The 23722-nt window shown below is 41.1% G+C and overlaps 1 protein-coding gene across 1 annotated transcript in view; it reads right to left on the minus strand.

Moving 5' to 3' along the window:
• Positions 1-23722, minus strand: part of FNDC3B (fibronectin type III domain containing 3B) — a 186403-nt gene that overhangs the window by 89714 nt on the left and 72967 nt on the right. Inside the window, exon 4 of the mRNA XM_054639573.2 lies at positions 5165-5241. Coding sequence (XP_054495548.2) covers positions 5165-5241 — 77 coding nt within the window. The remainder of the gene's footprint in view (positions 1-5164; positions 5242-23722) is intronic.

Below are 23722 nucleotides of genomic sequence, written 5' to 3' on the forward strand. Positions count from 1 at the left end.
ATTCAGCTTCCTGAACTATCATCTATAAAGCAGGGAGGAAAGCTCAGAGTCCTGTCAAAGACCTTTTTGATGAAATTACCTTGCTAGATGAAGCTATAAAATATCAACAGGACTGAGAGAAGCCAGAGATGAGGGGATAGAATGGAAAATTTCAGCTGGGAGGAACCTACAACCACCAACTATTCCAACTCAAAGGATCAGCCAGCCTTCCAAATTACTTCAGTTGAAAAGCCAAAACACTAATATCTTTTATTTGTTTCCTCCCAGGCCATGAACGCTGACAGCATTCTTGTTATTCCACGTGCATACATTACAAATGAACACAAAAACACATGGGACCTTGCAAAACCCACTTTATTTCCCAATCCTACAGGGCATTTTCTCTCTAAACTAGGAATTATTGATATACATGTACATTTCTGAAGCTGCACACACAATCTGTAAATACACTATTCTGTCCTTAACAAATCAAAGTTGGTAATCTGATTTATGTTTTATATGCATTAGGTAGCTATAAAGACTGGAGATACCTGTAAAACCTGCAGTGAGTAGATTGTAGTAGTGCCATTCTGGGAGACAACATTCAGTTCATCAAAGACAGATAAAATCAGTTTTGATCCATTAATGAAAAAAACATAACTTAGCAGAGAGGTTCAGCTTTGCTATTTTAAGAAGAAATCTGCAATTCTTTGTATCTGCTTAAAACCATTTGTCACAAAGATCATAAATTCATCTGGAAACTGCTAAACTGTCTCTATTTTAGTGCCAAGAATCAACAAAATCCTAATCCCTGTTGAAGTCTCTAGATGCAATGGGAATATTAAAAATAATTGCTATTACTAATCTTAGCACTTTATATTTAGAGAAAACAAATATCTCTGGTCATTTTGCACCTAGAGATAAACTTCCATTATTTTGTGGGTTTTTTTTCAGGCAGTTAGTAGGTAAATTGTTTTTTGCTGGTATTTTTTGTGCTTGCTGGTGTAAGTGGCATGCCTCAATAACAATACTATTATAGCATAGTTCTGTGTGGGTTTTTTCCCATATTTTAGGGAGCTTAATTGCTACATGAGGTAGGTGATGATCTTTCAGGGCAGTCTGGGTTAACATTACTCATACACAATAAAACTGCCTCCCCCATTGGTTGCCACATTTGGGGAATGCCATTTTAAATATTACTTGTTTTCCAGTGCAGGTATCACTGTAGTAACTAGAGATAATTCATGTATTCAAAGTACATCACACCGCTCCATGTTGTCTCATTTTTCTCCACTGAAATTTAATATTACACTCTAAGGAAAAGGGCATGTTAATTGTGCACAAGTAAATTGTATCTGTATTTTGTGAGATCCAGTTAAAGAAACAACCACCCTCATTCTGTAACACACCTTTATGAGTTTATATGGTAATATGCAAGTAATTTCCACTTTCAAAAAAACCTCCAAACAGCCCTTATTTCAACTTAAATTTAATATGTTAGATTCAGCAAAGACATCTGGAGCATGGCCACTGGGTGGACCACAACCAATACTTCAGAAATTTCATAAACTAATTTGAAACTTCATTCATAAATCAATCTGTACCCAAAACCAGTACAGAATGAGCTCATCCACGAGGCACTTGGATGTCAACATTTTATTTATTCATTTAATTTCTTAAAGATGCCAATCCGAGTTCACGCCAGTCGTGGCAAGTTTGCATCACTATCTTTAGAATCCATCAGTATTAAATCAAACACCAAATTAAATCTATACCTTCAACGTGGAAAATAGACAGATAAACATCTAGAATGCTGGCAAGCATGTTGGGGTAATTCAAATCTAGAATGATACAGTTCTTCAGGACCAGAGCCCATGAACTCAAAAGGATCATCACTTCATGGCTTGCTCCACATGAGATCTGCACAACCTTCCTTCTGTTCAAAGCTTTAATGAGGATCACCCTGTTAAAGGATTGGCTGCAGTCTACAGAACACCCAGAGCAGCTCTGTGAACAGTAACCCACACAAAAACAAGGAGATTGTCACTAAAACCTGATGCTAGCCAAACATGATTTTGGAGAAGAACACCTCTCCTAGGGGACAGGATCTACCCAGGACCAAAATTCTGATTTTCAAGGATGGGATAACTTTTTTACCATTTTAAATGTCATTTAAAGACATTCCTCTTTCCAGAAGTTATGCTTTAGTTCTGTCAAATGCCATGTGCTTGATGCAGGAATAGTGAACTGCAGGACCACGGCTCAAATGGAAAACTTCAGACCATAGAAACCCCATGGCCAAAGGAGGCTCTTCAACAATGTGCACCTCATGGTCCAACCAGTAAATTTGTCCTTTAGTCTTAAAATATCTGTGGCAGAGAGCTCATATTAACAAACCTGTAAATAAACTCAAAAGTGGAGTTTCATGCCAAATTTTTTGTCCAACTACAGACAAGTAACTTCTCAAATTCAAGAAGAATTGCTCCAGATTTATTTCAGAGAGAGCAGTCCTCAGCCAGTAGCACTAAACAAACACATTAATGATCCTGCTTTTTGATGTTTTCATTTTTCTGGTTCTCCTGATTAGAGCACTTCAAATCTTCCTCCTGGTCTCCCAGATACATACTGAAAAGCAGGAACAACAACCCATGAGGATGTCCCCAGATTTAACACCTTAGCCTCCAAATCCTTAATCTCATTTAAATTTGAAGCCAAAAAAGTTGACATCACACACATTTAATGCAGATTTCTCTGCCATGTCACCCTCCAGAACCAACTTTTACAGCAGAGATATTGCCCACCAGGAGCACAGGAAGGAACTTCTCCTCTGGTCTATATTTAACTAACCCTTAGCCCACAAAGAATTGCAGGGACATGAACCCTGATCTGATAGCTCATAGCCAGAGGTGCACAGGGGTTTGTCTGCAGTAAAGATAATGCAAAATACTGGCTCCTTCAAGAGCTGGTCTTTTGAGAGCAAAACCATAGCAAAGATTTGAACTGGTGGTGTGTATTTGTTTTCTATTATTTTCCTGGATCATTTCCTGCCCTGGCTAAGCCTCATCATTGGGAACATCTCCTTAACATCAACAGACCCAGCTTCTAGTCACAATTATTAACGTGGTCCTTGAAGTCTAGAAAGAGAGTCTGTGTTTGTGCTGCTTCCAGTGGGGCTGACCTTGCAGGGCTCACATCCTCCTGTCAATTCTTCCAAAGAGATGATGAAGCACCACATTAATCCAGGGTTGCAATCTTTCGATAACTCATGTAATATTCAGGGCTAACACAGCTCACACAGGCTTGGCATAACAAAATGGAAATAAGATTTCATGCCTTTTTTTAATAGGCACTGTTGCTTCTCTGCAGGGGCATTGCTGTCTGCCTGACTCTTAGATGTACACTTTGGGGACAAATCAAACCAAAAAATCAAATATATTTTGATTCATATCCCAGAGTGCATTAATTTGCTTTATGGCCTTTCCCTTGATGTGTTAAATTTAAGTTGTGTTCTAATTGTTTATCATAAAAGACTGGGTTTAACTCTGAAGCAATAGAAAAAAGCAAGAGCAAATAAGGCAGAGACATTTATTACAACAAAGAGCTAGTTTCATTACTGCAGACTTTCAACTCCTATTTAATATGAAGCAGTCTGAAAGGCAAGAGACTCACCACAGAACAGAACACACATTCCGCTGCAGAAAAGTGCAGAATACAGAGTTTCCCCCTATAACTTTACAACATATTTCCAGCTCCCTGGAAAAACTACTTCAGAAAAGGGTTTTTGGTTGGATTTTTTTCTGGTTAAGAAACTACTTAAAGGCTTCTTTAGTGGAATTATTATGGTGCCCCACAAAAAGCTTTACAGAAGAACTGGGCTCAGACAGAGATACAGCTGGAAGACTTTCACCCCTCTGGTTTGGAAAGCGTTCCAATTATACCCAACCATTTATCTCAGCACAGAGGTGGAGAGGTATAAACATTTTAATATTAAAAAGGTGTTAAAAGTTATTTCAAAGGAAGAATAAATCTTTAGATAAACCTCTGCATGATATGGGCCAGTCTATTAAATTAGGTGAGCCCATGAGGAGCATTAAGCAGCAAATGCTGTCTCAAAACTCCAACCACTCCCCTTGGGAGGGCTGAGGAGCAGGAGGACCACCCTGACATCCTGCCATCTCTCCTAGGCTAACAAATTCCCTCTTACTTGAAGCATGTTTTCACTCTGTTCAGAAGTCAAAATACCACAGAGTGATTGCAGTATTTTGTGGGATTTAAGTATGACGCCATCCACAATTTTTCAGAATTACACAAGCTCACATGTTTCCTGGGGAGGGGAAGAGACTCCAGGACATCATCCATTTTCTGCTTAACAAGATGCCAAACTCTATCTACCAAAAGTTCTTATGCTATTCATCAAGGATATCTGAAATACTTTGTGTACTTTTAAGGAAGCTTTTGGTCCAGGTCTCAAGAAAATGGTGACATGATTTGATTTATTGTATTGATCACAGCTGTTATGCCTTATATCAATCTTTTGTTTTGTTTTTTTGGGTTTCTTTCCTTACCTCAGAAAGAGTCCAAGCTTTGCAGAAGATGGAAGGAACAGACTGGTAATCTGGGTTTATTTACACAGAAGAGCAGTAGTTTTTGCTCACCATCTCCAAAACCTAACAGCTTTGCGAAACCTTTTCCATTTTTCCATAAATAGATAGTTAAATCACATTTATTCTTGAAAACACACCAAAACCCCAGTTCTTGGTATGCTGCAGGATTTCTGCTGGGAAGATACTGAGGATCAACTGCATATTTTATAGCTACAGTAGCTTCTTCTCTCACTTCCATGGTCTCCTACCCCTTCTGACTTCCACACAAGGACTTCTCCCCCTTTCACAAACAATCCAAGCTGCATTTATAGGCTCAGTCTGTGTGCAGAGCTTTTGCAGGTGCCCAAACCCCAAATCTACTCCAAATACCAGGGTGTGAAGGTGTACATCCCTGGTCACTTGTGCAAATGTGGGTGACTATCAGTCTAGTGCACGAAGCATGAAGATGTCTATTACCATTTCCATTAAAACTTCTAAATTAAACTTTAGCCAAATAGACTTGTCTACGTGGACTAATGCTTTTGCATTTTAAAATTATTATTATTTTGTTAATGAAAGTTTTAATTCTTAAAGAAGCATACCTGCGAGATATAACCAGGAGGCACATGAATAGGGGGAATGGATCCATTGGGTGACATCATGGGAACCTCTGCTGGTCCTAACAGAAAGAGAGTAATAAGATATCAGTTTTTTCAGTTAAAAAAACAGCATAATGGCTTAGAAAAGGTTAAAAATAGCTTTACTTTTGAAGCCTGCAATAACAAAATGAGCAGCTCCACTAATTTCTGGTATATGGAAAATGCCTTGTGCCATCATTTTGAGAGTAAGATCATTGTTCAATGACTTTACCATATATTCTGCTGAAATAATATTTTCATCATAAAACAGCTAGAACATAGACTTTATATTACCCACTGATCAACTTATACAGCATTAAGCAGTAACACAATATGTTCTTTAGCAGCCCACAATTCCTATATTGAACTCTGTTTAAGTTATTCTTGTCAAAGACATAGGAGCAGGGAACAAAGCAGAAACTGTGTAGCCTGGAATTACGCAGCTCCCAAGGAAAGCGTCCAATTGTAGCAAAAAAAAAAAAGAAAAGTCACATATGTGAAAAACTATCTATCTATTTAAGAATGCACAAAGACCAAATTCATTATCTCAGCTATTCAGACTAACCTTGGAATGTGGTTATACAAGCAAGAAGCTTATGGTTTCCACTCTGAAATCCAGCCCTGAACATGCAAGTTCCATTTTGAGGCACTGAGTACAAGTACAATAAAGCAAGTGCCATAACCACTGTGCTTCTGGAAATGGAGCCTCACAGCTAAAAGAAAGTGTCTAGATAAAATGGAAATAGTTCTCTCAACTGCTGACTGATTCACCCATTAACTCTGGGAACATCACATGGAGCAGTCAGTAAAACGAACCCCCCAAACATCAGACAGATGTTTGCAATCAGAGTTTACTGCTTGGAAAAGAAAAAAATAATTTCATTCCTTCCTTATTACATATTAAAATCTGACACTGAACTGTTAATTAGCCCATTTGCCCCCATGGTCAAACTCTTGAGAGGAGCTCAGCAGGACCCTGCTCCTTGTCACTGCAAACTGAATTTCAGCTTTGACTGACAGCACAAAAGGAAACTCCATCACCCTCTGTGATGGAGAAGCCATCCAACATCTCCAAACCATATCACATTCTAGGGAAGGAAGCTGAACACTAAAACATATGAAGCACTTCAGGCACAGATGGGATGCAATGGCCTGTAGGAGTGACTGCTCCTAAATTTTAGAGTCATCTAATGAAACCTCCAACAACAAACTGAGTCACAGTCTGTTGTCTGGTATCAGCAAAACCAGTCCACATTAAATTAGCAGTCATTCCCTCTCCATCTGCATTTTTACACTCCTGCTGCTTCTGGTACAATCAGCAGAACTTCCCTCCTCCCAAAATCTAAGTTACCCACAGGAATCCATCTGAGTTATTTTTACCTCCTCTTATCTTGGTTTGTTTTCTCTATCCAGTTATTTGCAGTCTAACCCGCCCCTACAGCTTTTACTAATCACATCTAAGTTTGAAATATGGTAAACCATCATCAAGTGTATAAGGCAAATGGGAACTCTGCAGCTTTAACTTAAATATTTTGGATCTGGTTTTGCTGGACTTCATACTTTCCTACACTTAACTATGTGGGGAAATTTACCTACACTACAGGCCCAGAAAAGGGAAAAAAGTTATTACTTATTATTCAGCTCATATGGATTTCTCTCTTAGCCTCTGACCCTCACAACAGTATTTGTCTCCACAGACAGCCAACAATTTTAGTGTCAATGGAAAAAATTCAGCCTGAGCAGTATATGATTATTGGGAAGGAGCTGCCACCTAAATGGCTTTATTTAAATCCATCAAAAATATGAAGTGACAATTGGTTCAGAACAAAAATATTGTTTGAATAAATGTGTTTTCCCAATAAAAAAAAATCTCATCAAACTTCTTTTGAGTTTTTTATTTCCCTCTGAATCCACTTTGCTCTGTACACACTGCCAAGTTTTGCTCCACAGTAAGCTGGACAGTTCATAAAAGGTAAAGGCTGATATTGTGAACATGCAATGATGCTTTTTTCAGGATTTAATCCACACTGGATAATCTCAAGAGCTGTTCAGTTTTTCAGGACAGAACATGCTTGAAAATATGTAAAATGAATAGTTAACAGTTATGCAACACATTCCTTGTCAGTGATTTCTCAAACTCAAAAAACTGCAAAAAAAAAAAACCAAAAACCTGTTGATATAAATTTTAAAATCCTGACTTCACCATTTAAATAGACAATAATTTAAATATTGCATGTAAATGTTGCTCAGTAAAATGAAGCTTTATGCATAACCTGTTTCAGCCCCTGACCAAAACTTCTTATAGATGTATTGGCTAGCTGTTCTCCAAAATAGCTACTCTGACTTGGAAATAAACTTAAAATGGAACAGTTTTGGGGTTTCTACACAGAGAGCAGATATATACAACAAATAAGCAGCACGGCATGCCTCATATCTGTCCTTCCAAACCTTGTGCCAACTGCTCATATGGAGTAGTGATCTACTTGCAGGAAGAAATTAAACTCCCACACTGATACTGTTGACTGTAACACTTCCACTCCAATAAAAAAAAAAAAAGTAATATTGTGTTTTATCACCAAAACGTGCACCGTGCAAGATGAGTCTTAACCTTGCATATGACCCACAAACTGTTAAAGTCATTTGGATAACAGGTTTTTCAAAGACTGACAGCCTGGTGATTTGCAGCTTGGTTTTGTTTCCACTGCTTTGATTTCAGGGTTAGCCAAATGACTTTAGCACACATTATTGCATTCCTCTCATCAATGGTATCAAAACAACTTCGAGTGGTAGTAAAATAAAGACCCCCACCTCCACAGCTCAATGAGTCTCAACAATTATTAAAGATTCTTCTTGTTGTCCAACCACTCCCTAATTAACACTAAAACAAAACCATATCTTGTTTGGCTTGAGTTTTGTTTGGTGGGTTTGGGGTTTTTTTAAAATATTTTTTATTATTTCAAATAGTTTTGACCTGTTAAAAAGCAGAACTTTAGAGGAGGATGTTCCCCAGCTGCTTGTGATCACAGGTTGGATGTAAGTACTTTATACTCTTGAGAATCACAACTCTGCAAGTTTTAATTGAAGCTTGTGGCTCAATACAAAGTTTACTTTAAAGGAAAGTAAAGGAGAAAAGGTCCTTCCATTCTATCAGAGATGCTGCACACTGAGGTGAGCTGGCTGGAGTACTTTTCAAACCTGCTAACAAATGCAGATTGTCTGCTGAGTTCCTCATGAAACCCAGCCAGCAGTGCTTGGCCACCTCTGCTGACAAAGCCAGTGGCCAAATTCCACCCTGAGCTCCCTTCCCAGGAGTACAGCACATCTCCTCTGGCTCCTGCAGGGCTGCCCTGTCCAAAATGCAGGTGCAAGGAAATTATTCCCCCTCCTCTGAAAGAAGAGAAAAGCAGAAGCCACCGGGCTGGAGGCATCAATGTCCACCTCAGCAGGCAGGGCACAGACCCCACTTGTCCCCAGCTGGCAGAGCACAGTTTTCCCATTTCCAACACGTTAATACTTAACAGAATAAAACTTGGAATAAGTAAAAGAAGCAACTCAGTCTTCTACAGTGGCAGAACTAATTAACACCTTGCCACCCCAGCCTGAGCCTCTCCTCCTCTTCCCAAACACCTATTGTCTTGTGCTGCTCTGTCACCCCTCTTATGGCATTAAAGTTGATTATTTTAACCATTTCAAATAACCAGCAAGGTTTTGTGAATCTATTGCCTTTTAAAAGAACACCTGCACACCCAGTCTAACAAAAATAACAACAACCATTCTCTTCCTTCTTGTGCCATGTTTTATTGGGTGATTTTATTGCCTATCAAAACAGGGCTCCCTTCCACCTCTGTCTCCCACTTGGCCTGGCAAGAGGATGTTCGTGTCAAGTAGAGACTGACAGTTCTTCTGGTCATTTTTATTCCTTCTGGAATAATGTCACAATGTACTTGAGAAACTTCTGTCCCAAGATTTTCAAGGCTAATTATAGCCTGGGTTGCAACCCGTGACACTTTCAAAATTCTTGTACAAAACCAGTTTTGGAATAAGCTTTTTTCCTTGTTCCCTAGTGACCTTTAATGCATGCATTAAAGATCACTTTAATCAGTTTTCTTTCCTTAAATTATAGAAGCCAGAATCTGGCATTTCAGTTCCTCCAGCTTCTTTCCTCCAACACGTCTTTCCTATTTCTCTCCTTCCACATAAAATTAAAAGGGCAAAGAAATCATTTTACCACACCATTATCATCAGTGCTTAGAGAGCATTGCTCTTCTTTATTTTGTCCCCTGTAGAATATTTTTCACACCCAGCTCCAGCACATGGGCATATGATTTACATAGTTTCTAGTGACTGTTTTGCAATTACCAAACTCTACCAGGCTTTGTTATCAAGTTCCCATTCTGAGAGCAGTTACTGCAAGTTTCCTGAAGTTCAGGAATTTCTCAGCCCTGTTTCCAGCAAACACATGGCAATTTACCATTTCACACCACAATACCTGCACTAGCAGATAAACAATATGAAATCTAGTGATTTTGCAATTTGAGTTTGAAAGTTAAGAATCCTGTACATTTTAATAACAAGAACCTACTGTACTAGCTAAGTGAAAAATTAAATCCAGGGAGGTAAATGCCTTAAATTTTATAAAACTTAACAGTTAAAATTAACCTATAAAAAATGATTCTGCCTCTTCCTGATCCTCAACAACACTGGTATCCCATCTTTCACATGTGGCCCTTCTCAGGAAGTAAATCTATGGAGCAAAAGGTGTGACAGAATGAAAAGGAGAGATAATTAAGGGCAAATTGGTCTGCTTTGCTAAAACAAATGACCCAGGGCTTGCTGACCTTGGCTGGGACCCAAGGGTTTGCATTTTCACATGGATGAGCAGCTGTTCCGGAACAATTTCCTCAATGAAACAAGCACAAACAGGCTCCCTGTCAGGCACACGTGTCTTCTCCCTCCACTTGGTTATTCTCAAAGCAGCTTACGGACTAAACAAGGTGATGACAAGGAAAAAAAAAAAACCAAACAAAACAACCCCGGATCCTTCCATTCATCTTCTTTCCTCTGCAGCAGAGCTGTGGTGAGCATTCTCCCCAGCCTTTTGGCCACAGCCTAGAACTTAACACAAGCACACATGAGGATATCAGAGCATTTGGGGAAAACCTTTAAAGATGTAAAGAGCTTTTACATGCCAGTATCAGCACAATTTTGAACTGTGCTCTCTCCTAGACAAGAGCTAATTTGGCCACTAACTTAACTCTGCTCACATACAGTACAAGGCAGAGTCAACTCCCAGGTGTCTATTCAAGTTCCTAAGACACAGAGTCTTAAATCTGCTGCTGATCAAGATCTAAACACTTTGTCCTTAGATCAGTGTGAATTTGTAGATTCAAGCAGCTCAGCATTAGAGAGAAAAGGAGTAGCTTTAACAATATTAAGTGCTTGAAGGGTTGACAGCTTTAAAAAAATACCTTTGGAGAAGTCTGAAACAGCAGAAAAATGTCCCATTCATGCTGCATTCAACCTGCCAATGCTAAAATAACGTTACCTGTGCTTTGATAAATGCTGAGAAACTTATCCAGCACTTGAGCATCCCCACGACACCAGCTCATGCCTAAGGTAGGCAGCAGGCAGAGTTTTATCCTGCTTCTCCCTACAGATTTGTCAATAATTTTAAGACGACCTCATCTACACACCAAGATGAAAATAAAAGGATGCCTACCACATGCCCATTTACATTCTGGCACCTCAACTGCTTATTTTCTGTTCAGATCAGTTTTGTAGTGAAGTGATTCCTTCACCTTTGAAGAGTTCAGAAACATTACCAAAACCCTCAAGTTTAACAGAAATGGCTCCACGAATTTCAAATTATCTTAGATCCCACAACAAATGCAAATGGAACAGATAAAAGGAAAAAGAAAAATCAGCCTGAGAAATCCTGCAGGTGCATGGCTTAACCACTGAGCACAGTCACCTCCATACATGCACACACAGAGTTTGACAGTGGAGATTGAAGCACTTTTGATGTAGGTAACACTTCTTGAACTCCTTGTGACTTCTATAACCACTTAATGCTTTTTTCTAAATCCCAGGACTACAAATACAACACTCTTTACTCACTCTCACAGTCTGTCAAGTTGATTTGCCATAAATATAATTAAAACTAAGATGCCAAACCAATGCATGTTATAAAAAACCCATTGGTGTCTCGGAGTTCCAGTGCACAATTGTTATTCAGCCCAAGCTGCAAACCCCAAACGCTGAAATGACACGTTCAGCCCTTGGACTCTGCAGCCACAGACCCGACAGCACCAGCCACGCTCCAGTCTGGGTTTGACTGATGCTTTCAACATCAAACGCTTTGCTGACAGACTCACTCAACCCAACATCCAATCAAACTGCTCAGAAACCCGTGCCAAATGCATCCAGCAGACAGCTCCTGGAGCATTTTCTGCCTTATTTACACAACAGCACCTTTGCTGTTTACAACAGAGCCTCCTGGAAGCCACTGGCCAGGGTTTGCTGCTTGACCTGCTGCGTGCTCGAGCACCTCCAACCTGGAGTTGAACAGCAGCACCCCAAGCTTTCATGTCAGAACCACAAGATTCCTCCTCAGCAGCGTGCTGGTTTGCAGTGTGTGTCTCCCAGATGTTGTATTTTGGTTTGGGGCATATTCTAGAAATAATGCAGTACCTGTAAAAACAGGAAATTAACTAAAAGCTATCAGTTGCCCCAAACATGCCCTGTCCAAAGCTACCACAGGACTACAGCAGTCACACAGCAGCACCATTCCAGCCAAATTCTGAGAGGAACTCAGGTTAAATGCTCACTTCTGTCCACCACAGAACTATGAATTATTAACTTTTCAAGCATCAAACGTTTGTTTTTGAAGTGGTTTGAATTTGGAGATACTCATCCTGAGAGCATAAAGAGCTGTCCTGCTCCCCACCTGGCACCTTGGTTTTGGGGTTCACCACACTTCACTAATCTAACAAGCAGAGAAGAGTCCAGACAAGGCCAACAGGCTGTTTAGCAGCCTGGCACATCCTCTCCTGGTGCATCCACAGCTTCTCCTCCTGCCATGGGGCTGGAAGGGAAGGAGAAAGCACCTGGGAAACAAGGAGCTGGTCCCAGAGCATATGGCAACCAGTGACAAAACATCAGTGACCACACTCTGCAGTGATGACATTTAAATTTAACACTATGAGAAACTCGGACAATTTAAAGCTCATTGAAGTCTTTCAAAAAGGTTAGACAAGTAAACTTGTTCAGCCACAGAGAATGGAGCTGGACAAGGGGGATTCTTCAGGTCTCCTGCTGTTCTTCAGGTGGGTTTTGTTTCTTTTTTAAACTAGACCCATATATCTATCACTCTAGAGTTTCAACTTACAGGCAACATTTTGGAGTGGAACATTTTTTGTTGCTGTTTTTCTTGAACAGAAATGGAGTATTTTCCTGTCCTAATGTGAACAAACAAGTCAGAGTCTTTTGCTAAAATAAACCCTTTCTGACGGTTGGCTCACCAGCCGCTACTGCAAAAACACTTGCAAAGAGTATGTTGCAATACTTCAAGCATTGAAAATAAGCATATTCCCATGGCAATTCACCAGATGGGCTACAGATTGTAAATCATAAATGTCTAGACTGAAACACAAGAGACAAACATCTGTCTAAAATCAGTTGACTTGAATGGCAAATACTGTTAAATAAATTAGGACTACTTTGGAAACAAAGAGAACAACCAACTACTTGAAAACATCTGAAATGAATCCATTAGCACACAAGCCACAACACAATAACCTGAAACTGGAGAGACATTCATTTCGTGAGGAACACTAGCCCAAGATGACATCCTGACATCTGAGGCAGGAGCACAAAAGCATTTCTGTGACCCAGCACCGCGTTACCCCACGAGGACTCACGGATCCATCCCCAGAACATCTGGCTGGAGCAGGGCTGTTATTCCCCTCGCTTCACAAGTGAAACTGTGGGACAAACTAATGAAATGCCTGATGCAGGGTCACACAGGAAGTTTGTGGGAACGCAACTGGACACAAACCCAGAATAGGATTTAGGTCATAAAGCAATACTTAAGCCTGACTAAAACTGAAGACTGCAAAAAAAATTGTAGGGTATCGCAGAAAAAATACTCTGTTTTGGAACAAAAGTCTTCCTCATATCTACCAACTTCTTTTTCCTTTGCATAACCCTTTGTTTTATGACAGAAGTATGCCAGAATGTCCATGGAGGAACAGAGAGAACATCACTACCAAGAAATGTGAGAGAGAAGAGACTTTGCACAGAAAACTGCAAGCCTAGCCTCTACGTGAGGCTGCAAGAGAGAAAAGGAGACCACAAAGCTGAATTCAGAAATGGGGAAAACCCATCAAGTAACTACTGCCAAGCCACACAAATGATGGGAGATCTCTGTCAGCATCAGGCTTCGCTTCAGCATTAAAAAAAAATCTCAATTTTGAAGTTTTTACACTGCTAAAGCGATGAACAGCTAAAGGAGGATTAGGACCCTCCAGATCAGCTTCCCACCAGATCTATATAACCAGTGGAATAACTTTTAACCAGAACTCAGTTTCAAGGGAAACAGAAGTCCTGAAATGAGAATTATTTTACTTCTGCACCACTTTTCAACAGCATTTACATTTGCATACAATATGACACTATTTGCCTGAAAGACAAACAACAAACCATGAGAACATCACTAAAAATGTTATTTTTTCCTTTTCAACTTTGAGATAGCTCTTCAACACATTCTAGTGATATAAATGCTTTTTGGGGAGTGTGTGTGTGCATGTGTCAGCCTTCAGCCACATTTATAAAAGGGCATTCACTTGCAGAAAGTTTTGTTCTCCGCAACAGGTTTATACAAACACTGAACACTCAGCTCTGAGCACAACCTCCATCAAAGGCAGCAATAATTATACAAGACCACTTTCCTGCAACAGTAGAAGAAAATGCTCCAATTATTCACAATATAATTACTTCATTTCCATGGCAACACCAGAAGGACTGTACAATCAGCAACAGACCCAAACCTGGCCAACAATGAAGTTACACAGAACGTTCTCTTCCACCTGCCCCAAATAAGGCAGCAATTAGGTGATGGCTATTCTTCACCTGTCCACCCACAGGGAGAAACATCAGCCAGCCAGTGGAAACTGAACTAAACCAAACCTCCAGCCCTCCCTCCCCACCCAGCACTGCCAGCCATCACCATCACGGCTGACGAGTTCTGTTTGTGACATGTTTGGATCCTGAACTTGAGTGAATCATCTGAAAGACTCTGTTTGAATGTGCTCATCAAAAACACAGCAATTAATATCCACCTGTCACAAACAAGCACTCTGTATCGTGTGAGGGTGGGGAGGGAATGAGAATCATCAACACTGGTGGCTCTCAGGTACGTGTTGGGGTATTTTGTGAGGCTGTCATCTCCCTGGAGTAAAAGCACATTTCATATATACATAACATATACATATTTTTCATTCATGCATATATATTCACTACATATTAATATTCTGTGTCCCTCTGTTGGGAGTTTTATTACAGTACTGCACTTACATCAGAATTGAGGTAGAAAAAAAACACAAGCTAAAATGTAAAGTATGATATTCAGCACAGGGCTTGGAGATGCTGTTGGTGAGCCCAGGGCTTTCCCAGCTGAGGTTTGCTCACCAGAGGCAGAACCATCTCCTCCTTCCTTCACAGGGGTTTCACACTTTAATTCCCATTAAGAAATAAAAAATTAGATGCTGCATCTTAAATGGAGACGTCTCAACCAGAGCATTGTTCTCCTGGTTCAGAGAGTGCAGCAGCCAAGTATTTCCCTGAAACAGGGAGCTGCCAGAGCACCAGCTCCACCTGAGCCTCCCTGACTGATGCTGCCTCTTCAGCATCCCCAGCGACTGAAGCTCCATGAAATCCCCACCTGTGTCTCCCACTGCCTTTGCATTGAAACAAACTTGCACTTCTTTCCTTTAACACTTTTGCTTCTCCACTCGTAACAGAGGAGTCTGCTGTAATTTCCATTCCAACAGCCTTTCCTGAAATCCCTCACTGCCCCATCTCCTTCAAGCCTGCCCTTCCCCAGCCCAAACAAAACCCATTTTCCAAGCTTTTTTCCCAGCTCATGTCACCGATTCTCTTGGCTGCTGGTCCCTGAACATCCTGGCCCAAAGGAAGGTGCTCAAATCCCACCTGAGAGCCACCTGAAGCCCAGCGAGGCTCAGGGAGCTGGTTATGCTGACTCTGGCTCCTCCTCACAGCTCTGACCCCAGCAGACTCTTCCTCAGCTCTCCCAGAAAGGCACTAACTCACTTTTTCACATCCTGCTCCCATTTATAAACACTCAAGGTGAGGAGGAAGGCTGTGAGTCACCAGGTTATGCTTGAAGGGCCCTGTCATCCTCCCCTCGTTTTCACTTCATCTCTCATATTTCTAAGCTGAGCCTCTGCACGGAGCACGTTAGTTGAGTTGTGTTTAAAACGTGCCTCTGGGCTACTGACAGCATTGCATCCTTGAGAAAATAAGCCATAAATTCTTATTTTCCCATGTCCCCAGATAAAAAAATCCTAGCACACAGCATGATGTAGTGGGAGAGTGAGACTCTGCCCTTTCTAAATAAATTAATTGTCAATGAGAACCAAATATCATGTCATTAACTAAATTATTCTAATTATTCAAATAACACTTCTAACCAGAACAGGTCTAAGACAGTTTTTCCACAGCACATTTGAAGCACTCTGAATTTTCAGGTGCAATAAAGGGAGTTTCTCGTTGGCCACAGCAACTGTGAAACTAATTTACTACCCAAAACATCCATCGTGCAGCTTGATAGAGATTAAAAGCCCCCTGTCCTCCAGGGAGCGTGCATTTCAACTGGCCATCACTCTTCAGAGCTTATTAAAAAGTTTTCAAACACTGCTAGTGAAAGGTTTTTCTTTCAGCATTCCCAGGTCTTCGTCGGCTCCGTCCCCGCAGAGGAAGAAGAGCCGCGCCTTGTCGGGGGCTCCGGAGGCTCCATGGGCTCACTTCTGCTGGAATAATCCCATTTCTGGGGCCCTTCCCAGGCTGAGGGGGCTGGCAGAGGGATTACCCAACAGCAGAGGAGCCCGCCATGACAACTCCACCCGCAGGGCCTGGAATTTGCAGAGAGGAGAGGGGCTGGGGAGAAGGGATTCAGCCACTTCGCAGCTATTCCAGGAATGCTCTTGATTTCCTCTTAACAACCTCAGGTTGAGAAACTGTCCTCTGAATTATTTGAATTTCTGCTTCAGCTCTATTGTTGGGATCTGACATCTCAGAGTAAAGGAAGTGAAGAGTCCAATGGGAAGGGAGGGGAAGTGGCAGCTAAGAAAACACAGGTAGTGTCTTATTTAAAAAAAAAGCCGTAATTTTCAAAAGGTAGAATTCTAAAACGTATCTTTGGTCATTGTGGTTTGCACGTGCAAACAAGTGTGTGCCCTGACAGAAATGGGGAGCACAGCAGCCTTAATTTAATCTTAGAATCACAGCATGGTTTGGGATAGAATGGACCTTTTAAAGCTCATCCAGTTCCACCCCCTGCCATGGGCAGGGACAGCTTCCATTAGACCAGGTTGCTCCAAGTCCCATCCAACCTGGCCTTGAACACTTCCAGGGTTGGGATAAACTCACAGATTGAAACACAAATCTCACCCACCTTGTTTCATTTTATTTATTTTTAAGCAATAAAACAAAAATACAGAAAATCCTTCCTAGCATTTCTGCACCTAAAGAACTATCCACCTTTGATGTAGGTAGAAACCATAAATTCTGTTCAAAACCTTGTGACTTTGAATGGTGTTTCTAAGTCCCCAAAACTTCACACAGGTATAATTGTGCAACTTGAGCACTGCACCCACAACCAAAGTGCTTCACTCTCAAAAGAGGGAAGATTCCACAGGTGTGCTCTCTTCCTTTTCCTTCTCCTCACTTCCACGCAAGCAGTGAACAGCATTTATTTGTTTCTAAACCGTTTCAGTGACCAGGCAGCTCTGTAGTGATGATGAAGGGACAGGAATACCTGGAGTCAGAGTTGCTGCACATCCAACAGAATCTAACAGGCAGCAAAAGAACTCACTGGGTCATACGAGTTTGTGTGTTAGCCCTCTCAGCACACAATTAAAAAAATAAAATAACAAAAACAATTTGTCCTGGTGACTCAGAGTCTCCATGGCTCGAAGAAAGCCCTGTTTCTGTAACACTGCATCATGCTGGCTTCTGATCTATTCTCATGGGGCTCAGGCTCGTGACTCAACTGTTTTCCCCTGAATTTGCTCATGCAGTTGCCCATCAAGAAGTTACTGAAATCTGCATGCATCAGAAGGTCTGGCTAAGAAAAAAATCATCTAGAGAAATTAGTATCACTGGAAAATATTAAAAAGCCAATATAATTTATTTGGAAATGATATTGCATATCTTTTCTTTGGAAGTTCAGAAATTAACATTGACCATCCTTTCTGGTTAAAGACTACCTTGTTTACCACAAGCCTTTGTGATGTTAAGATTGCAATGATGTCCAGCAACTGAGTTGGAAAATATCAGAAAAAAGCATTTTGGAGAAACACACCACTGGCTGCTTTATTTGCTGGGAGTGCTTAACAGGTTCATTTCATTATGTTAAACTCAGGGCAGTTTTACTCAACTTCTGTCTGATTTCTCAGTCTGCTGTGCTTTTATTTCAGACCTAGAAATGGGGTGCTGGCCAAGGAAGATGATGCATTCAGAAAAAACTACTTCATGCTACAGAGATGTATTTCTCCAACAAGCTTCTTGTCTTTAATTGCAGCATCCCTGAAGACCTAATACGGTGATTTTTTCCAAATTAAGTTTTGACCATGAGCTTCTCATCTCCTTTGATTTCTGCTTCTTTCTATGCACACTCTATCACACTCTTGATGCTGCATTTTCTGTCCAGGCTACCCCAGCCTTAGAAGGCAAATGAGCCTTTGGTTTGCAGGCAACTACACTGTCCATCAGAGAACTTAACCTAAGATATTAAATATTTTCTGCTGAACTCCAGACATGAGCTGGCAGAACGGCCTGGCACAGCACAATCAGTCACATTTATTTGCCAAGAGAAAGCTGAACATCAAAAATTACCCCTGGCACAAAACAGCATTAAAGCACCTGTAAACCCCATCACACATCGTCTTCTAAGCTCTAATACTCCCTTTATAAGGGAGCACAGCAAAGAAGAGAAACTATCAGACAGCAAGAGAAAAAAATTAGGAAAATAAATAAATTGCAGTGATGCTCAGCTCTCTGATTACTAAATCACCCTCCCTCAATACCTAAGATTCAATAAGTCATAACAACCCAGAGCCACGGTGCAAAAAAAGAATAAAAAATTCTCAGAAAAATGTGGTTTGTCACTTCACATTTTGCCCTGCATCTGAGTTACATTAAACCAATATAGTTTGCATTAGGGAAAATATCTTTTCTAAAAACTTTGCTGTGTCAGTGCAATAGAAATATTGTTCCACACCACCTGTTTTAAATATTCCCCTCCTTTCTTTCTCTAATTTCGGTATGTCTGTGCACAGTTAGACACATACTTGTAATACATGAACTAATTCTGAGAATTACAGTCAAATTTATAGTAAACATTTATGCTCTCATACAGGTTAAAATTCTGAAAAAATTAAGAACAGTGAAATTTAACCCATAAATTTGTGGTCATAGGTAATTTTTATCTATCCCATTCCTAAGTGAAATCCCAGAGAATGCAAAATGCCTCACAATGATCCACTTAGAAAAATGTTTACAGTGACTGGAAGCACAGCAAAATGTTCACTTTTCCAACATTCCTCCAAACCCAAGGATATCACTATGCCAAATCAGTACACAGCAACTTCCAAGCAAGCTGAAATCATTCTCCAACTGAGCTTTTCCTATAGAAAAAACAAATTTACCAAAATTAAACTATATTTCATGGAAAACTCCAGCGCCACTCTGATGAGAACTGGGCAGGCTTTTCAGGTGGCAGCCATGGAGTCTCTCCCACTACCCACCAGGAATCCAAAAAGATCTGACAAGCTGAAGATGCTTTGGGGATCTTCCTGCACCTTCTAGGGCAAAGCTGTGGCCAGCTGGGGGTTAGTCTGGGCTGCACTGCCCCACATTCAAGCCTTCTGGTAAAAACACATTATGCTTTTGTATGTCAGACAGAAGGACTCCCAGCTTGGCACAGTTATGGGTACCACAGTCTTTGCAGCTGGTATCACAGCCAGGCAAGGCAGCAGCCACAGCTGGAGCCCACCAGCCTGGTCCTGTGTCTGCTGGTGCTGGAGCAGCTCTGGGGATAATTCCCACCCTGGCATGCTCAGGATTCAAGCTTAGCCCATTCTTCCTACAAAGGCCAGGTCCAAGTGAGATTCCAGCAGGACATGGCCATAACTAAACACTTCCTTATAGGTTGCTCTGCTTTAGAATTTGGCTTCTGCCTATCAAGACATATATGATAAAAGATAAGGGAACATCTGGTAAAAATTGCTGTTGCAATGTAACTTTGCCTGCTTTAAGATAAATTTCTTACCATCAGGCACTCACAGATATTTTACAACGCAATACAACATACTGAACCCATTAGCCAGAGCCATTTACAGGTATTTCATAAAAATGTGCACCACATCCGGATACTTTATCAGCATCTCATAGTACAGCAAACTACACAAACCTCAGAGAGTGAATAACTTCCACATGCAATTTATAATATACTGTGAAGAGCTTATAAACACTCCTAGGTGGTTGGGTTTTTTTTTTCCTTTACGTTTTCTCGCTATAAATGATTGACTATAGTTTGTGTCAATACTGCCTGGAGAATGAGCTGTCACTATAGAAACAGTGACAGCAGTGAAGTCCTTCCTCCCTCTCCTGCACACAAAAGTCCCAGAACAAACGCATTCTTGTTATTTCTTAGATAATGTGTGCACAGTGTCAAGTCCTGAGCAAAACTCAGGATTTTTCACTTGATTTTAAAGTGCATTTTTACTTCCAGTCTTCAAAACAGCTCTTCCTTCCATGTAAAACATTCCCCCACTTTGGAATTGCAAAATTGCTTGTGAAGCATTCTGAAAACAAAAATAGATGAGCACTGCACTTAAAGGAATTATAATCCATGTTTATTTAAGTTAGATACAAATATAGTTCAGGAATGGGAGAATGCTGCTTGGGGGAGGGAAGAGAGCAAGGGAGAAATTTTGCTTATGCTGCAAAGACCCTCAAGTTACTTCACTATGTATTACAATTTTCAGATCAATTCACCAAAATCATATCAAGTTATCTGCAACCAAATATCGGAAGCACAGAATAAAGCTTGTATAAAATCCTTTGGCTCCAAATAAGCTCACACAGGTAATGGATCAATTAATGCACACGCTGCTGTGGAATCAGGCCTTACTATGGTAATTTTCCAAAACACAAGTATGTTTACAAACTACAGCTGAAGGCTTAGAAGATGACAAGAATTATTTTACAAGCTCTATATTAGTCTCCTGGAAAAGAGCTGGGATGAACTTGCTAGTGACAGCAAACGTTTTTTCAAAATAAACAGAGTGGTATGTTAAAAATGTGCATTTACAATTTTTTTCCTCCCAAGAAATAGCAGATACAGCAACATTTTAATGCGAAGAAAAGTTTAAATCTAAAAATATAGCAACAAATGGTAAAAATCCCATCCCTTCTTCTTAACTTCCTTCCCTTTCTGAACCCCTGCACTACGGCAATGCTCTCATACGGTCACTAAAGGTTTTTTTTTGACATCGCAGAAGGCTGAAAGGAATATTTCTCTCTCTCTCTCCCGCATTCAGAGCGCCTGAGCACAAGAGGAGCTATTCAAGCCGTGATGGAGTGCCTCACAGAGACTGCAATATGTTCCCAGTTGGCAGGCAGGGATCTGTTTGGACAGTGAGCCCAGCCATCCCCTGGGCAAACAGCGGCATTCCTGGGACGCGGCGCGCGGAGCACTGCGGGCCCTTGTCAGGGCTCCCGCAGCCCATCAGCTCCTGGCCAGAACAAACACCCCTTTGTGCCCTGCTCACAGCTCAACGGGCTCCACAAGGAAAAAAAAGCTGTCTCCCTCCACTCAGAGTTAGGTTGGGATCCAAAAAAATATTCCAAAGCTGGAAAATGGGGAGGAAGCACACTTAATGGAATTCACGGTATCTTCAGAAGCTTAAACTTCTGGACAATATTAAAAATCTGCCTTTGGATACTTATCTGGTTCCTAATGCTACAGCTGTTTGAGTGTTTTTAAAGGAACTAATCACAGTCACCAGGTGACAAACAGGCTGCAGTCAGCAGTGGGTATTAAAACTGAAATATACCCTCAGCCAAGGAACAACAAACTGCAGCTTTTATCCAGAATCAGCAGCCAGCAGTGGGAGCCTTCCCCAGAAATGCAGGGAGAGGTTCTGTCTCTCCTGAGCACATCTGCCTCTCAGGTGGGCACAGAGATGCTCACACACTCTCACCAGCCTCCTGCCACCCGTTCTGGCAGGGGTAAGGGCAGGGAATTGCAGCTTCATGTCTGCACTCCCTCCCACCTCGCTGCATCCCTACAGGAACGAGCCAGGGCTTCATCCCCATCTGTGGTTGTAACATCAGCTCCTGCAGCAGGAAGCTGAGAAGTCTCTGAAAGACTCTGACACATGTAATTAGCCTTTCTCTGCCCAACGTGTGCTCCATCTTAACTATTGCTGTTTTGAACTTGTGGGATTCATTAACTCAGCCCTAACAGAGAGACCCGCAATTTCTACATCCTTAATCAAATGTCCTGCTTCAAATAGATTCATGGAATGGCAGATTCTGAGAAAAAAAACATCAAAAAACTATGAAAATCCACGAGAACAGCCCTGCTTGAACACACTAATGCTGCAAAGGGGCAAAGTCCTTGCATCAGCACCATGCAGAGAGAAGGTGGGAGCCTCCTCTTCTGAACTTGATGCTTGACCCCATTTCAGTCAGCAGCTGGGCTGGAGGTGGGTTTTTTGGTTTGCCTGTTGTTGGGATTTCAGGAGGGGAGAAGCAGAGTGAAAGCAGGAACAGTTTTCTACTCTGATACACCCCAGTTGGAGAACAACCTTTCCATGAGCTCCTTGCCACGCTCAGTGAAGAGGGAAAAATCCCTTCTCTGAAGCTTCAAAAGGCGTTGTGCAAAGGAGGAGCAGGAGGGAAAAGGCTAAGTGGGAGCCCTGAAACTCATGGGATGCTTTTTGCATTTGCCTCCCAGCTTCCAAGGCTGCCTGCTGGCAGCAGCACTCAGGTCTCTCAGGTACTGCCCTGCAGCCCTCAGCAGAGCTCCATAAATGTTAGGAGAGCTCGTAAGGATGGAAAAAGTCTGTATTTACACAGCAATAATAACCACTCACCATAAGCCTAAACATGAATCCCTAGCAAAGGGCTTTCCCTAAATGAAGGGGATGGGGGTCTCTTTAAACATTAAGTGCAACAAAATTATACCATGGAAACTCTGGGACATTATTCAAATCATCCACATGAATAAAACATCCCACTTTTGCCAAGTTTTGTTCAAGCTGACTTCAGATTTCTGCTTAAACAAACCTCAGGCAATACTGACATCATTTGTAGCAAAGGCAGCATTTTATTTGAGCTTGAAATCTGAGGGTGTTGGGTAGATTACCAAATAAAGAGTTGATTTTTCATCTAAAGAATCTCAAATGACCTGACTTCAAAGGCTGGATTTAGACTTACTAAGCCAATGGAAAACAAACATCTTTAATCTCCACACTGACATTAAACTCAAACAGAAAATAACTCTGGGAAAAGCCCTTTATCATCAGGCTACTACACAGAAACAGGGGAAAGGTGGGGGGGAAAAAAAAAATTGAGATTATTCTACATTAATAGCCTGCCTCACAGGCAAGGTTACCTAGTTCCTTCTCTTTCTGTTATATTTTTTCCAGCCCATTTTACTCCCCTCTTCTTCAAATGTTAAATTAGGCCAGACACTGAGCCTCTATTAACACACCTGAACACTGAGAATTTACTCCAGGGCAAATCCAGGCATTTAGACACATATGCAAACACCTAAATTATCCATTCCCTGCATTTAGATGCTCCTGCACTTTAGCTAAGAAATAAGTTGCATATGAAAGAAGACAGGTCTGAGCACCAAGTGATCATTTTTTGGCCATGGAGATTCTAAGGTATTAGATCTGAAGCCTTATTTCAGTACAGGATTCAACTCTGCATGTTCCTCATCTTTGAGGACTAGAAACCATGTGCCTTACTAAAAAAAAAGACACGCTAAAATCTTCTTTCCCATCTCAAAAACAACTGTTTCCAAAAACTGCTCAGCAACCCAAAATATACAATACTCCCCAAAAGAAGAGAGAGGGGTAGGGAAGGAAACCATCTCCTTTGCCACAGCATCACAGCCACCAAATGATGTGTGGCCCAGGCACCCAAAGGTGACAGTCTGCCACTGAGATGAAACAGGCTCTGGGTTTGAAGGCAGGTTTAACAATG

The sequence above is a fragment of the Agelaius phoeniceus genome, chromosome 10 (assembly GCF_051311805.1).
Source record: "Agelaius phoeniceus isolate bAgePho1 chromosome 10, bAgePho1.hap1, whole genome shotgun sequence".
Classification (NCBI taxonomy): domain Eukaryota; kingdom Metazoa; phylum Chordata; class Aves; order Passeriformes; family Icteridae; genus Agelaius; species Agelaius phoeniceus.